Below are 15730 nucleotides of genomic sequence, written 5' to 3'. Positions count from 1 at the left end.
GTCCAGGAGATCTCCCTGCATTGTATGAAGGGTGTCAGTGGGGGTGTCCCCAGCTTACACTGGGGGGAGCCAAGGTCCAGAGTGCCTTTCCAGGTGACGTAGGGCTGCCCAGTGACAGGAGCAGACCCCTGGCAGACACAGCTAGAACATCCTTTTGCAGACATAACGAGTAGCATAACGAATGGCGGGGGCAGTCAGAGATGGAGCTCCTTACATTCAAATCAGCTTAGCTGTTCCAAAGCCATGATTGTTTCTGGTTTTGTTTTGGTTTTTTTCTTGTATTATCCTTCGACACCTAGTCATACAAAGCAGGTTTGGGCACATTTTCCTTTCCTTTTGTTAGCAGCATGCCACCTCCTCACACTTGCAGCACCCTGCACAGGCCATGGGGAATTGACAAGTGATAACGGTGGGGTGCCGCAGCCGCAGGGGCTCCGAGGGGGTAGTTACCTTGGAAAACCTGGCAGCCCGATATCTCAGGCTCCCTCAGTCCACAGCTTTCCAACTAAGTAAAAGGGATCTCCTTCCTTAAAATGTTGACCATCCCTTGACTTGGAGGATTTGTGGGCACTCCCAAAACTTTGGACACTGAGGTCAGTTTTACGACTGATCATTTGGATTCATGGGCTTAACAGTTTAAAAAAAAAAAAAAAAGACATTTTTGCATGTCTTTGTTTCTGCGTGTTGAACTTCAGATATGCTCAGTGCTGAAACTCATACTCCTGTAAAGTGTTTACAGCTGGGTACCTAAAATTACTAGGCACTTTCTAAAACATAAATTAAGGAGGTTGATGCCAGACAAGCTTGGGTTGCAAATGTTGTCTCATGCCTGTTCCTGCGGAGGGAGTAAAACAGGGCTGATCCCCTTTGAGGCGTATGATGGCAAGTCCAGTAAATACACGGGAGCAGAGCCTGACACATCAGAAGAAACAGTCTTCATACCGTGTACATAAATCCTTTAAAAACCTCCATCCCACCACAGGTTTTAAGCTTAGCTGAGTCTGCTGTAGTATCTGTTATTAAATTGTTAGTTACAGTGTGAGTTTAAGTATTACCTATCAAACCCATTTCCTTGCAAAGCGTCCTTGGTTTTAGTCACAGCTCTGCACCAGTGTATTTCAACGCCCACGTGCCCAAACATACGCGTGCTCTCCTTTTTATTGAAACATACATCATGTTTTCTACCTAATGCCACTATTGGTATTTTTAGACTGTAGCAGAGGGAGATAAGATATCCATTACGGATGCTTTCCTTCAGAAACCGAGTGGTGCATGGCGCTGAGCATCCTCATCCAAACCTGTCTAATAACCCCTGGATCTGCCACTGTATTTGTCAACAGCCTCCCTGTCTCCACTCTGATTGCTAAGCTAAAGTAAACCTATTAATTATTGTTAGCAGCGGGTTTTTACTAGCAATGGTCGAGTGAGCAGTGCTCGGAATCTGCTGGGATAATTTGCTCAGGTGTGACATGGCATCGATTGCAGCTCTGTGTCGCAGGACCTGGCGCTGCCGAGGGTGGGTGGGGGTGAGGGTGTGCATGGAAATACTCCTGTGTAAGAAGGGATGAGCCTTTCCAAGGAACCTGCAGAATGCCTGTCAGCATCAAGACTAGACATTTATGCACAAACCCTTGGCAGCTCTTACAGGATGAGCTCGTGTGCCCCAGCAGGAGACCGATGCAAGGTCTGCTATGCACAGCTGCACCGTGGCGTGAGTCCCTGGGCATTCGGTGGGCTCTGGGGCAGATCAGTGGGTTTAAGCTGCCAAGGTCCCATGCAGCAACCTCAAATGTGTGCAGTATGGCCTCAAACAGTGCAGTACTTTGCTGTGTCCCTGCTGCACCTGCCTGTGTATGAGCATCACGGGCAGTTCCCTCCTGGTTGAAGCTTTTGCATCTGTCTCTTACAGTGGTCTCCTGCGGCCACCCCGGCTCACCCCCCCAAGCTCAGATCTCAGGGGACAAGTACACCGTTGGCTCCGTGGTGCGGTACAGCTGCCTCGGGAAGCGGACGCTGATCGGCAACTCCACTCGCATGTGCCAGCTGGATGGGCACTGGAGCGGCTCCTTGCCGCACTGCTCAGGTGAGGTGGGCTTCGGGCAGGAGGGGATGGGGCAGTCCAGTCCTCCCACTTCCATCCTCTGAGAGGGCAACCCGATGTGCTTTGCTGAACCAGAGAAATACACATGCTACAGCGGGGGATTGTGGAAGACTCTGAAAATCACTGCGTCTCAGCTCTCCAGTCTCCTGCAACTTGGATGATAAGCTCTGGCACAGAGTAAACCGCTCGGCTGGCAAGACGAGAAATAAATCACTGCAGCAAATGTTTGTGGTGGGAGGTGGACTACAGCCTGCTGCTTTACAGTTTTCTCCGTGCAGAGGCTGTATAGGATGAACATGTCTTATGCAAAGTTGGATCCTTGCATCCTATCTGCAGCATCTGACCCTCTTTCTCATGCGTCCTGGTAAAAGAAGTCCGTGAGGCCCCTTTCCAGGGCCTGACATCTGCTGTTACGACACCACAGCGGTCCTAGGTCTGCACAAGGCAAGTGCAAGCTGGTACAGTCAGTTTTCACATCATCAGCATCTCCACTGAGAGCGCTTTGGCAACAGAAGTCCATCCCCACTCCCATGCCAGAGTGAGAAGGGTCTTGCACTGAAAACATCCTGATAAGCAAAAAAGTCCCTGACGAGACGAGACTTGGGTCCAAGGTGATGGGGGATGCAGTGAGTTGTGTTTGCCAAGCCTTCCTGAAACCAGGGAGCTGGGACCTCAGCCCATGGCCTCCAGCAGCAGGCAGGATGCTGTGCAAAGCCCTCCCCATGCCAGCCCGTCACTTGGTCCTTGGAGAGCACAGAGGCAGCCAAAGTAAGAAGTTAGCTGTAGCAAAGCATTTGGGACACGTGTTAATTTTTAATTATGCCACTTAGATTTAGCAGCTCCACTTGACCAAGTTTAACCTCTGCTTTGGAAGGCAAAAAGAAATCAAGTGGAGTCATCCTCCTATTCAGAAGCCATATCTGCAGAGTTCTTGATCTGTAGCTACTTGGAAGGGTTTTCTGCTCTAATTCGTGCCTCTTCCCCGTGTGGTTTCCACTGTCTCTCCTGTCATCTGTGTGGGTGGATTTTTTGAAACGTTTAGTGCGACTCCGACTGGTTCCTACGGACATCTGTTGGGTGTGATTTTTCTGAATGGCTCCATGGAGGCAGCTTGAGACCAAGGCTGATGGCCTTGGATGAGCCCTCTCTGTTTGGGGACCGGGCAAATGCCCACTACCTCCGAACCATGATTTTCCACCCAGGGGCTTGGGGGAAAAGCTCCTGTTTAACACCAAACTGGGGCGGTACGCCTACAGAAGCAGCGAAGAGGCAGAACACAGCTTGGCTCATCTCCTGCCAAAGGTTCTCTGCTGCGTGTGGAGGATCCCTGCGGCGCCACAAGATGAGACAGAAAGACTTTGATATCGGTTAACACGTGAAAGAAAATGCTGAACCTGGGAGCGTTCTCCTCCTTCTCTTTCCGTGCAAGATGATGAATGTGCTCATTATGGTTTATATTACACATAAGGCTGCAAAGGCTGTACCTGCAGCAAGGCACAGAAGGCCTGGGAGCTGGGAACTTCATTGCTAGCTGCAGGAGCGAAATCGTCTTTCCTGGCTTGGGGGTGGATGTGTTTACACAGATCATTAGCGGAGAAAGCCAAGAACAGGCAATACACGGTGTGAGCCCGTGTCAGGCTGCGAGGAGGCGGGCATTTCTCCAGCCTGCTCTGGAGAACCCCTGCGAGGCATCTGCTACAGCTGCTCCCTTCCTCCTGTCCCCCTGCCTTACAGCCGGCAGCTCCAAGCCTTCCCAACTTGTACAGGCGGGTGTTTCTCAGCTGGATCCCTCCCCGCCTCCGTGCTCCAAACCCAACAGCTTCTTGTTCTGCAAATACAATCGGGCATGCTGAGGTGGCTCGGAGCATGTCGTAATTTCTGCTTGGAGGGAAACCATCCACATGACTGATGCTGGCAACCGAGCTGCTGTCTGCTGGAGCAGCTGCCGCAGGAAGCGGCTGCAGCTGCCAAGGGCTCCATCTTGAGATGCAGGAGTTATGGCCGTGGTTTGCAACCAGCTTAAAACCAGTGGGCTCCCAGAGTTGGGGGACATCTCGTCTGGCATCTCCCTGCTCTGCTGATAGCCAGAGTTAAACAGAGTCAGCCACACAACGCAGATCGGTGTGCCGGCCCCCCGAACGCGTGCAGTGGCGAGGGAAGAAGGGCCGTACCCTATGAGTTGCTTACTCTGCTGATACCGTGCTCTCTTCTCCACAGGAGGCAGTCAGGGGATGTGCGGTGACCCGGGGATCCCGTCCCATGGCATTGGGCTGGGAGATGACTTTGATGTCGGCAGCGTGGTCCGGTTCAGCTGCGAGCCCGGTTACATGCTCCGGGGCTCATCCGAGAGGACCTGCCAAGCCAACGGCTCCTGGAGCGGCACGCAGCCGGAATGTGAAGGTACTTTGCCAGCTCCGCATCCTCTCCCACGTCATGCCAAGCCTGCAGTGATGTCTCCAGAAGCAAGGCAGGGAAGGTTGTTGCAACACTGCGGCAGGGACAGCTGCCCAGCCAGCCCTTCCCTCTGCTTTAGTCACCAGGGACAGTCTGGTGCTGCAAGAAATAATACTCATGTTCCCTGTTTCCTCCAAGTAGTGCATGCACGGCAAGGACCCTCAGGTCCCCCCTCCCCAAACACCTGCAGGTCATGTCTCGTAGGAGGGTTTTTCCTCACTGGAGGATGAGTATCGCCTTTTTGCATGCCCAGCTCTGCTCTGCTGTGCAGGCTGCACCGGTATGGTATAAAGTGTTTCGGGTTGTTGAGGTTCATGCCAACATCTGGATTGAGGTATAGAGTAGGAAGAGCCTTTGGGATCTGGTCCTCGCTCCCAGCCATCCCCCAAGAGTGTCGCTCCCAGGCTTGCTGTCCGTGTCTCCTCAGCTGCATCACGTACCCAGCTCGGTGGTCAGAAATGCCCCCTTTGGGCAGAACGCCTGTGGGTACCGCTGATGCATTCAGTGCTGCTTTGGTGAGGAAATGCAGCAGAATGAGAAATGTCAATAGCTTCAAACCCCCGTTAAAGCTGGAACTGGCACATGCGAGAGTCATTTACATTAAGTAGAAACACAAAATGCAAATTATAATCCAGTAAGCATATTTTCATATTTGAAAACCCCAAACCCCTGATTTTTCCATTTGAAGGAGTCAAGTAAGACCCTCTAATCCAATCTAATAAACCCCCAGCCGCATTCTTCGAGCTGTGCTGCTCACTGCTGATGTTTTATAAAAGTGTTTAAAAATCAATTGGGAAATGAACAAAAGCCAAAATGAGGCAGGATACCAACTGCAAGGAGACCTGGGCAAGTGCTGCTCTCCAGCTGGTTTGAAAGCCAAAAGCTCAGAGAGAGTTTGTAAATGAATTGGAAATTTATTCCAAATTGATGGAGCTCTTGATTGAAAAGACACTGAATCATGTTATTAATACACTCAGGTCTTGGGGTTTTTTTTCATTCTCTGGTTGGTGTTTTTTTTTTCTTGCGGTGGAAAGGCTCTGTTCATTAATCTTAGGATAAATAACCCATCAGGTTCCAGCGGCACCAAAATGCGGATCCGTGGCAGCTTTTTTTTCGTAGTTTATGAATAATAATAACATTTTGCCTGTAATGTAGTCATTTAATGTTAAGTGCTGACTGGCCAATATAGGAAAGTCATTTACAGTGATGAGCAGTGTGCTGTGTCTCCGTCATTTGTATTCACAGCCAGTTGCAAGCACTACAAGGTGTTCTTCTGACTGCGCTTTGAATGCTATATTCCACTCGCTGGAAACGGTATTTATAGGAGAGGGAGAGAAGAGATTAATTTTGGGATTTAATTCAGGGCAAATCAAGATGAGGGCCAATGCTTGGAAGGAGCGGGCATCTCGACGCTGCCGTGGAAAAGCTCCGGCGCGGCAGCAGAGCTGCTCGGCACCTCCGCGGCACATTAGCTCTCTGCCTCAGCCACTTGTTCGCTGCTCTCAGCCACCAAAATTGAGCAAAATCGAGCCTGACGGGGCTTCGCAGGTCACCAGCACTAGCCTGCCCAGGGAATTCAATGCAAATTGCTCTCCAGACGAGCTGCTAGGTGAGCACGGAGGGTCTCAGCCCGTTCAGCAGGAGCAGGGAGCCCGCTGCAGAGGAGCATGTAAGTGCGTGGAGGTCCCGAGGACACCATGCAAATCCTACAGCATAAATAGAAGGAAAGGAGAGAGGAGCTGATATCTCCATTCCAGAGAGAGAGAGCAAGCTGCTGTAATAGGTTCAATGACAAAGCGTCTCCTTGACTTTGAAGTCAAGGGGTGGGTATTCAACCGTCGATGCTTTCCTGCGCCGGCTCTGGTCCGCGGAGGGATGTGCGCGGCCGGCGGGAGCACAGAGCTTCGCAGAGGGTCACCTTGAAACTCATCGGCTCTTAATCCCAATACCTGTCACCCACTAGAACTTTTTCAAAGAAAATCGAAGGAATAGGGAGGCAGGAAGAAGTCACAACTGATTTTTTTTCTTTTTTTACAAAATGCACAAATGGTTTGGATTTAAATGAAGTGCAGGGACTCCTGGGACTTCTGCTTCAGCCTGTGCTATGTAGCTCCAGGTTTTCTGTCCCTGGTAAGAGCAGCTTCCCTGGATTTCCAAAATCGCTGATTTCAGGCCTCATTTAGCTTTAATTTCCAGCAAGTTTTTAAAGTGTAAATGGAATTTTATATTCTTTTTTTCCCCTTCTTCTCCTTCCTGATGCCCTGGCTGTGTTGGCAGAGGAGTGTTGCAGGAGGGAGCTCATCAGTCGGACTCTGCCACACGCTCCTTCCTTCCCTTAGAAGTTGAGCAGAATATTTGCTTGTATAATGTTTATTGATTCCCCAAGTGAATTAAAGCCGCATCCAAAATGAGATGGGGGCTCTGGCTGCTCTTTGGCAGTTTCAGTAGACAGAAACATGTTTATTTTAAGTGATAACACTGGGAAAAGAAAGTTTTGTCTCATGCCCACTTGACTGCTGAGGACATGGGAGGTGGCAGGGCTGGGATTCGGGTCTAGGCTGCTTTTTTTCTTTCTGTTAGGTGGGTTATGGGTTACTGGTTAAATTGAACGGCATGAAAATTACCAGCCCTGAAGCAAAGGCTTTGGGACTCCAAAGGCTCTCAGCTGTGTCTTATTCCAGCAGGAGGTTTTGCCTGATGTGTCAGGCGTCATTAGGAGAGCGTTTCAGCCGGGCGGTCAGATGGCAGCAGAGCCCAAAAGAAGTACGGACGGTTAGAAAGATTAGGTCAGAGGAGGGGGAACATGCGAAGGACGCTGTATCCACGCACCACCTCGAGTGTAGTCAGACATGCACCGATAGCAGTCATCAGCCCTCAGCTTTCCCTCACTTCTGAAGAGCAGGGCTTGCTGCTCCTCACAGAAAAGTACCTTCTCTTGGCACTGGCTGCCAGAAAAGCCCTGAAACAAGCCCCTCTCGGAGTGTTCGGGGAGGTATTTGCTGCGTAGGGCTAGGGGAACTGGAATGTATAGTAAGTCCGAGCCCTTGCCCTGCTCTGGAGGATGCTGCTTTGGCTAACGGTGGTACATGTTGGGGCGGGGGGAGCTTGGTGGCCTCATCTGATCATGCTCTGAGCATCAGTGGCTTCATGCACAGCTATGCCAGCTCTGAGCCCAGGGCCTGACCAGAGAAACTCCCTTCTCCCAGCAGCTTCTTGCTGTAAAACACATAGGAAAAAGCAAAGGAAGGCAAGGGGGGAATCTTAATAAGCTTTTCAGAAAAAGGATGCATGGATTGGCATCAAATTAATTATTACTGAGCTCTGGAGCACCTCTGAGCCTTGTGATGTTTTATATAGCAGAGGCCACTTCGTAGCATACAGAAGCTTCCCAGCTGCCCCCACCCCAGGAACAATGGGATGGTGGGGAACGGGCTCTGGCTGTCATCAGGAGTCAAGGCAGACACTGCCGTCCCTGCTGTCACCGCTCGCGGGCTGCCCCAGCACACATGCACCGCATGCATCCTCAAAAATCAGAATTGCTTCCTCGCTGGGAGGAGGAGCTGGGGAAGGCTGTCGCAGCGGCAGCAGCACATGCAGCCCATGGTCATCCCCGTCTCAGCCAGCTGCTGGCTCCGAAACCCACTCGGGTTCGGTAACAGCAGCTGGAAGAGCGGGCAGGGAACACAGGAGCAGGGCAGCGTGCCCTTGGCTGCCTTCCAGCTCCACATTGGGGCGAGTAGCTGAGTTTTCGGGAAGGCTCAGAAGCACATTTTTAAGTCCTCGGTCCTTGCTGTGCCGTCTCGTGTTATACTTCGCGAGGAGCTTGGAGCCTGCCATGCTGAGCTCACCCCATCCCGCTGCTTGGAAAACCTTGTGCTGCGGGTGGGCTTTGGAGATGTGCAGGTACTCGGTGGGAATGGAGTTGATGGCTCAAAAAGGACTTCATAAAAATCACCGTAGGAACAAAATCTTCTTTGATAAAGCAACAAACCCAGAACCCCCGAAGTGGGGAGTTCCGAAACAGCCTGTGCATCCCAGGGATGTTTGGGATGCTGCAGGAGCAGTGGCGGGCTTTGGCCTTGCAGGGTTGCCCCGCAGTGCTCAGCACCCTGGCAGGGTCCGTGCTGGTGGCCGCCAGAGTGGGCTGGGAGTCGGGGTGCTTGGGTCTTTGGCACAAACAGGGAGCCGTGTGCTGGTGGCGGGGTGAAGGGTCTGGATCCTGGGTTCGTCGGTTGTATCTTCTGCAACGTGGGAGAACCCCAGTCCTGGGTGGGAGGCGCGGGGTGAGCTGGCTCTCGGCACCCCTCGCACTCCTTGCTGCGGCGGAGAGTCAGACCCTTCTGGTCGTATCGGCCATTTCAGCTGAGCATCATCCCTTGAAACATTTCCCAGGTAAAGAAGCAGCAACTCTGAAGAAATTTCCATCTGATGCAGCTGCTTTTCAGGTTATTGTCTTGAATTTTGACTTTGGTTTAAAGGCGATTGGGTTTGAGATTCTTAAGGGAGATGCGAGTGGGTATGACTATGGGGATTCTGGGCTTTTCAGGATTTATACTCTGTTCAAAAACCAGAGCCAAAGCCGAGTTTTCTTCTGGGGCCTAATTCATTTTACACCTCTCACTGAAGCTAAAGGGAATTATTTACCCGCTTACTGCTCACTTGCATGATTAGATCCTATTTGTATTTAAATTACTATTTCAAAAGTTCAAACTTTTCATTCTTACATTTACAGCTTCCTTTATATCTAGCCTATACGGGTCACAGCTGATGCACGCTGCGATTAAACCGTTTCCATGAGTCGCCTTGCAGTCACAAAAATAATATTTTTGGGTCATCTGTGTGTGTTTGGCCACGTGCGTAGGTGGAGGAGGTTGGGCAGGAGAGAACAGCTGATGTATGGGCAGGCAGTGAAATAGTAGTTTCGAGCTTTTTCTGAGATGATAGGATCTGACTTTTATCCCAGCATCTCTTGGAAATGACACCGTGTATCACAGAGACGTTGGCTGCATGAGAAATCGGTAACGAGAGCGCACCTCAGCTGAGTTTAGTGCCATGCAGAGTTTCTGTGCACGCAGTCCGGAATGGTTATTAGTTTCCTCCTGTCAAACAGATATGCCTCCAACAAGCTCCTTTGTTAACAGGCTGTCAGCAAACTAAGCAACAAGGCAGAGGAAGACTTCTCTCCTTGCGCTGGTGGCTGGTGCTGGGAGCTGGAGTTGCGTTTCTGGGGTCCCAGGGCAGGAGCGGGTCACCTTGTGTATGCACCCACTGATGCTCTTGCAGAGGTTGTGGCACGATGCAGGGAAGAGGTGGGAGCAAGGAATTTCCTTGTCAAAGAGCTGGGATTTGTGGTGTAAGCTTTTCCTTAATTCATGTGATTTTCTTTTGTGTCCTGTAATTTTCAGGGTAAATGAGGGCTGGCTGCAATTATTGCAGGTGCTTATTTGGTCATGACAGGGCTTCGTGCGCCACTGTTCGCTCTGACGCCTTTTTATTGCCGTGGTGCTGAGGTACTTCAGACATAAAACTTGGGCACTGACAAACCTGTAATTGTATTCCCACAATATTCTCCTTCCTCTGAGAGCATAATTGGATATAGCTGGGCAGTGAGCAATGCCGGAGCGGGAGAGCAGCGGGCTCCCTTGCTGCTTTTGTTCCTTTTTGTTCTGCAAAGTTGTTGGCTTCCCAAAGGGAAGCAAAGCTCAGGTCTGGGCTTCCAAATTCCTGGAAGGTGGTGGGCACAGTCTGCTTTGTTAAGCTGTAGGACCAGCTGGGAGATTGAGAGCTGGGATAAGGTCCTGCAAAAACCAGAGAGGAGTTCTTCCTTCAGCCTGGAGGAGCAGCGGGAGGGGGATGCTGGCAGGCTGGGCGTCTGCCCAGAGGGGAAGGGGGATCTGCTGTGTCGAGCACAGACTGCCTGCAGAGACGGAGGTTTTTCTCAATCACCTGCCAGGGCCGCTGCCCCACAGCCTTGGGACGCGGTGCCTGGCAAAGCAGAGCCCTTGCTCCCAGCCGGGGAGTGGTGCTTGGGATCCTGTTGGATCGATGCAGCTGATTTCCCACGGAACAGCCTGTTCTGTCTGAGCTGATCCAGGGGCTTTGCAGCAAATCTTCTCTTTATTGAGAACAGTCGGTTGCAGGACGAAACCCTTGGGTTTGGTCTGGTTTTCTGGGGGGATGTTGTTTGTGTTGTGGTGCTGGTGGTGGGTTTTTATATTTTAACTATGTCATTTTACTTTCTAGTTATATCCTGTGGAAATCCAGGAACCCCCAGCAACGCGAGGGTTATATTTAACGACGGCTTGATTTTCTCCAGTTCCATCATATACCAGTGTCGGGAAGGCTATTACTCCACAGGAGTGCTGAGCAGGCACTGCACAGTGAACGGGACCTGGACTGGGACCAGTCCGGAGTGTACAGGTGAGCGCAGGGCTGGATTCCTGGAAGATGAGTTGAAGGATGCTGCCAGGCTCTGGGGACGGGTTGTCAGGGCGTGTTGGAGGCTCGCTGTAGATGTGCGCACGCACACACACACACGCTGCGCTGTGCGGAGAAACTCGGCTCAACCGCCTTGTGGCAGCGTCAGCCGCTCAGCCTGCAATCCCCGCAAGGACCTAATGGAAAACTCTTGTTTGGAGTTTGTTTTTTCCAGTTGGATGAAGGGAGCTCGGTGATAATTTCATAAGTAGATGTCAGCCAGCCCGCAGGGGCTCTCCGGGGCTGCTTCTGCAGGCGAGCGTGCCGGCAGCGGGATGTGGTGGGCAGAGCCCCTCTGCAGGAGCCCCTCGGTGGATGCGCCGCGTTTCCTTACGGCTCCCACCCGCAGGTGCCAGGAACGGGGATGAGGCCACTGTGGTCCTGCAGAAGAGACCATAACTAGGGTAAAGCGAGGAGGGGGTGCCGTGGGCACACTGGCTTCCACCTAGCCCAGATCTGACCCAGGTTTTCTTTAAAGTTTAATGTGTGTTAATACTTCTTGCAAGGTCTTAATGTATCGTTAAGATTGCTGCTCGCTCTGCTGCGTAGAAACAAAGTTTTCTCCACGTGCCGGAGCCCAGCCTGCTCCGTAGCTCTCCCAAGCCTCTGTGCTGCAGATGCTCCTTCTCCACCGTTAGTTTTCCTGTGTTGAAAAACACTCAGGACCATCAGGTTGCTGGTTCTTGCAGATCCAGAAGTGTGAGACAAGGGATGGTCAGCCAGAAACGCTTCATTATTATTTTTTGTTTGTTTGTTTTCTGTTGGCAGTGATCAACTGCGGTGACCCCGGTGTGCCAGCCAACGGCATTAGGCTGGGCAGTGATTTCACCTACAATCGAACAGTGGTGTTCCAGTGCACGCCTGGCTACATGATGGAGTCAGACAGGGCATCTTCTCTAACCTGCACGAAAGACCGAACCTGGAATGGCACCAAACCCGCCTGCAAGGGTAAGACTGGTTGCTGTAAATATTGGAGGATACACGTTTTGCAGGCCACAAACTTTTTTGTAATTTGTGGCAATGTAATAGGCAGCAACGAGCCTCCCCGGGGGGGGAGGGGGGGGGGGTGTCTCAGTCCTGTCGTTCAGTCTGTCCCCTGTAAACACAGGCACTTCCACAATTTTAGCAATGTAGCATGAACACCTTGCTGTCTTCAGGCTTGTATATCATCACAATAAGCCTGGGAGGGAGACAATTGCTGTTATCCCCGTAGTAGAGAATTAAAAATGAAGCACAAAGAGTGAAGCAACTTACTCTTCGCAAAAACTCAGATCAAACTCGAATTAAATATTATGTTTTGCAAGCATGCACTTTTTGGCACCATCTAGAAGTCTGAAAAATGTTTCTTCCAACTCCTTTCATTATTTCTCCGTTCTAAGATTGCCTCTGTAGTTAGGAGATAGGAAAAGGAAATAATAGAGCAGTTGCAGGACAGGCTGGATCTCTTCTGCGAGTGTTTTACTCACCCACCAAGTGTAGATAAGGCTTGTATCAGCATCTGTGTACTTCTTCAGCAGTCTGGAAAATTTAGCTGTCATGATTCTGATATAAATACAGACCACACAGAAACTTCCAAATACACTTCAGTTGCTTCTGAGGCTATAAAGAGCAATTCTCACACTCCTTTTGTTCTCTCAACTGAGCTAATGTTGCAGGAATAATAGAGAATGTGGCCAGAGTCTCGTTTGGAGGCCGGGCTGATTTGCATGAGCTTAGCATCTTTCCCAGTGCTCCCCTGAGCTGAAAAGCAAAGCACTGCAAAAATGTCATATTGAAACACCCTAGAGTGGATGAAATACAGACTGGTTGTTGATTCAACTGCTAAGCTGAAACTCAGCTAGGTTGTCCAGAATGTTTGAATCTTTGAGGGAATTTCAGGTGAGTTTTCACACTCAGTCAGGGTGGGTTCTTACCTTCCGTGGGAAACGAACACTGACTCAGAAATCTCACTTTGAGACTTGGGATGTGGTTAACTCCAAACTTCAAAGTAAAATGTTGGGGTTTACAGCTGCAGGCACAGCTGGGAAGGTTTGCACAGCCCCCTGCTAGCCCAGTCCCAGGAGATGCTCTTCAAGAGCAGAACACGACTTTGATCCGACACGAATTTGCTTGTTAATGGAAATAACTATGCTGAAGAGTTGAGAGAACTTGAGCATGCTTTTGTTTCTCGTTCAGCTATCATCTGTAAATCCCCGCAAGCCATCCCCAACGGGAAAGTTGTGGGCTCGGACTTCAGCTGGGGGTCCAGCGTGAGCTATGCCTGCCTGGAGGGGTACCAGCTCTCCCTGCCTGCCGTGCTGACCTGCGAGGGCAATGGGACTTGGAGCGGGGAAATTCCCCAGTGCTTTCGTGAGTAGGCAGCCATCCATGTGTTCATGCATGAATGGGGTGGAGGAGTCTGCTTAAAACCCAGTTGTTCAGTGCTCCCTCTCTCCAGCATCTCTGGTCTCCGTGCCGTTGATGTTAGTGCTAACTCTGCCTTGCCTGACAGCATCCCAGGGGTACGGCTGGACCATTCTCAGTCTGTGGGAAGTTAAATATCTGGTTGCTGTGCTTCCTACCCCTGAGCCCAAGGGAGGGCTTGCATTAGCTGAAGGCAGTGGGAGTTTTGCATGGCAGGAGGAAAGATGACGATGCTTAGCGTGCCTGCAGCCAAAAGCCTGAACGCGCTCCCCACCTCCGGCAGCAGCCACATGGCTGGGGGTCTTGGTTGTAGTAGTGGCCACGGGGATGCAGGCAGTCACTCCACCTCCTGTAATGAAGGTGTGTGGGCACGTCTGAAGATCTTGCATGTTCCTGTCCACAAGCGTCTTTAAAACAGGCTCTTCCTCCGTGTGTATCCCCAGGGATTCAAGCCTCTGCAGTCAGGGCTCTTGAAACTGCCAAAGGCTGTAGGAAAAAAACCTTTGGCCAAGGGCACTGTGGTGCTGCAGGAGGAGTTAGGGATATTTTGTGAAGGCAGAACTTTGGCTGGGTGAAAACCTGTGTGCCTGATACAATAGCTAATGCAAAAAAAATTAGTTAAAAGTCTCATAATGATAAAGGCAGATTTGAGTTTCTTTTCTAGGCTGGATGGCTGGCAGCTGCACAATAGCCATTTTCATATTAAATCATACAAAGCCCTCACCGTGTTCTTTGCACCTTTCCCTGGATCTTGTATAATTAGCGGGCTTTCTGTGTGACCATATAGCAATTTGACATCGTGCAATTAGAGATACATTTTAAAGCTAAGCATGCTGTTAGGGGGAAAAAAAAAAAAAGAAAAAAAGAAAAGATGGGGGAGAAGGTGGAAGTTAATTAACGGCAATTGACAAAAAGAGAGAATTACAAGGAAAGTAGCCAGCAACGCCTTCTACCACTGCTAATTCCCTAGTCAATCACAGAGTTTGATGGCAGGGAGTGGTAAGGTTTGGGCCATTAATAGACCCATCTTTAGCTTATTAACATGGCTTGCTCTTGAGGAGGTTCATCGCAATCCACTTGTCTCTCCGCCTGTTGCAGCCGTGTTCTGCGGTGACCCGGGGATACCCGCTCAAGGCAGGAGGGAGGACAGAGGCTTCACCTACCGTTCCTCCGTCTCCTTCTCCTGCTTAGCCCCGCTCGTGCTGGTGGGATCGGCCCGGAGGTTCTGCCAGTCCGATGGGACGTGGAGCGGGACCCAGCCCAGCTGCATAGGTAAGGGGAGACTCCGTCTTGCACCTACGGGCGAAGAGCTTTGAGCGGTCACCTGGCTTTTCCGTTGGTAGCAAAGCTGGCTTTCTTTCCCGGGTTGGTAGAAACGAGCGCTTTGCTGCCCTGCAAATCAGAATATATAGGGATCGTGCTTTGGGTTTGTACGGACTAGCTGATGGTAAGCAACCCATCTTCTTCTCTTGCTCTTTGCTGCCTGGCCCCATCATTCCTGCCCCTGATGGTGGTCAATGCATGGTGCGCCCAAGGAGGGCTATCCCCATCCCCCCGTTACTGCTCCTCAGCACTGTGCTTGGGCTGCTGGTGGGCCCGAAGGAAAATTCCTCTGCAGAACTTCCAGGTTAATATTTACAACCTGGGCCATAAGGATTGAGGGCTGGGGAGGGGGATGGAGGCGCCTGCGGGGGGTTGCACCACCCAGATGTCCCAAAGGCTGGTGCTGCCCACGTTACCTCTGGGGCTGGGGACCACAGCACTTGTGCCCTGTGCCGTGCTAAGGCTGCTGCATCCCTGCCAACATCGCATCATCGTCTTGGCACAGTGCTGGGCTTCGGGCTCTGTGCTGCTTCCAGGCTTCCTTCCTCGGGGACCTCCAGCCCAACACGCTGCTCCGTGGAGGGGCACAGTGTCGTCATCAGTGATGGGCCTGAAAATGCAATTTGACTGCAGAGAGCAGCCGTGGGCTTTTAGCTCTGCTGCTCACAGAAACTGCAGCAAACCAGAGTGCTGCCTAAAGGGTGCACAGGAGAGCCCTTATGTTCTCTGCTGCCTTTGAATTACATCCAGAAGAGCAACTCCTGGAAGTGTGGAAGTGCTGTATACAGAGAGCAAAATCCTATAGATCGCTTTGCCTAGCTGCGGTGTTGGGATTCAGGCTCAAATACCCGCCTGTTCTTCAGGTGCCCATTTTCTGGGGCTTCCAGAACCCTTTGAAACCTCTGGGAGGTGTGTAATCATAATTAGTCACAGTATTCTTCACCTCTTTAAAACTCCGGCTACGTTCTCGAA

At 51.1% G+C, this 15730-nt stretch overlaps 1 protein-coding gene across 1 annotated transcript in view; it reads left to right on the top strand.

Moving 5' to 3' along the window:
- CSMD2 (CUB and Sushi multiple domains 2) overlaps nucleotides 1-15730 on the top strand; it is a 161582-nt gene that overhangs the window by 131612 nt on the left and 14240 nt on the right. The window contains 6 exon segments of the mRNA XM_055704884.1: nucleotides 1910-2083; nucleotides 4319-4501; nucleotides 10799-10975; nucleotides 11801-11980; nucleotides 13208-13381; nucleotides 14534-14707. Of these exon segments, the coding sequence (XP_055560859.1) occupies nucleotides 1910-2083; nucleotides 4319-4501; nucleotides 10799-10975; nucleotides 11801-11980; nucleotides 13208-13381; nucleotides 14534-14707 (1062 nt within the window).

The sequence above is a fragment of the Falco cherrug genome, chromosome 3, assembly GCF_023634085.1.
Source record: "Falco cherrug isolate bFalChe1 chromosome 3, bFalChe1.pri, whole genome shotgun sequence".
In the NCBI taxonomy this organism is placed as follows: domain Eukaryota; kingdom Metazoa; phylum Chordata; class Aves; order Falconiformes; family Falconidae; genus Falco; species Falco cherrug.
This window is presented reverse-complemented; position numbering and strand designations above follow the sequence as displayed.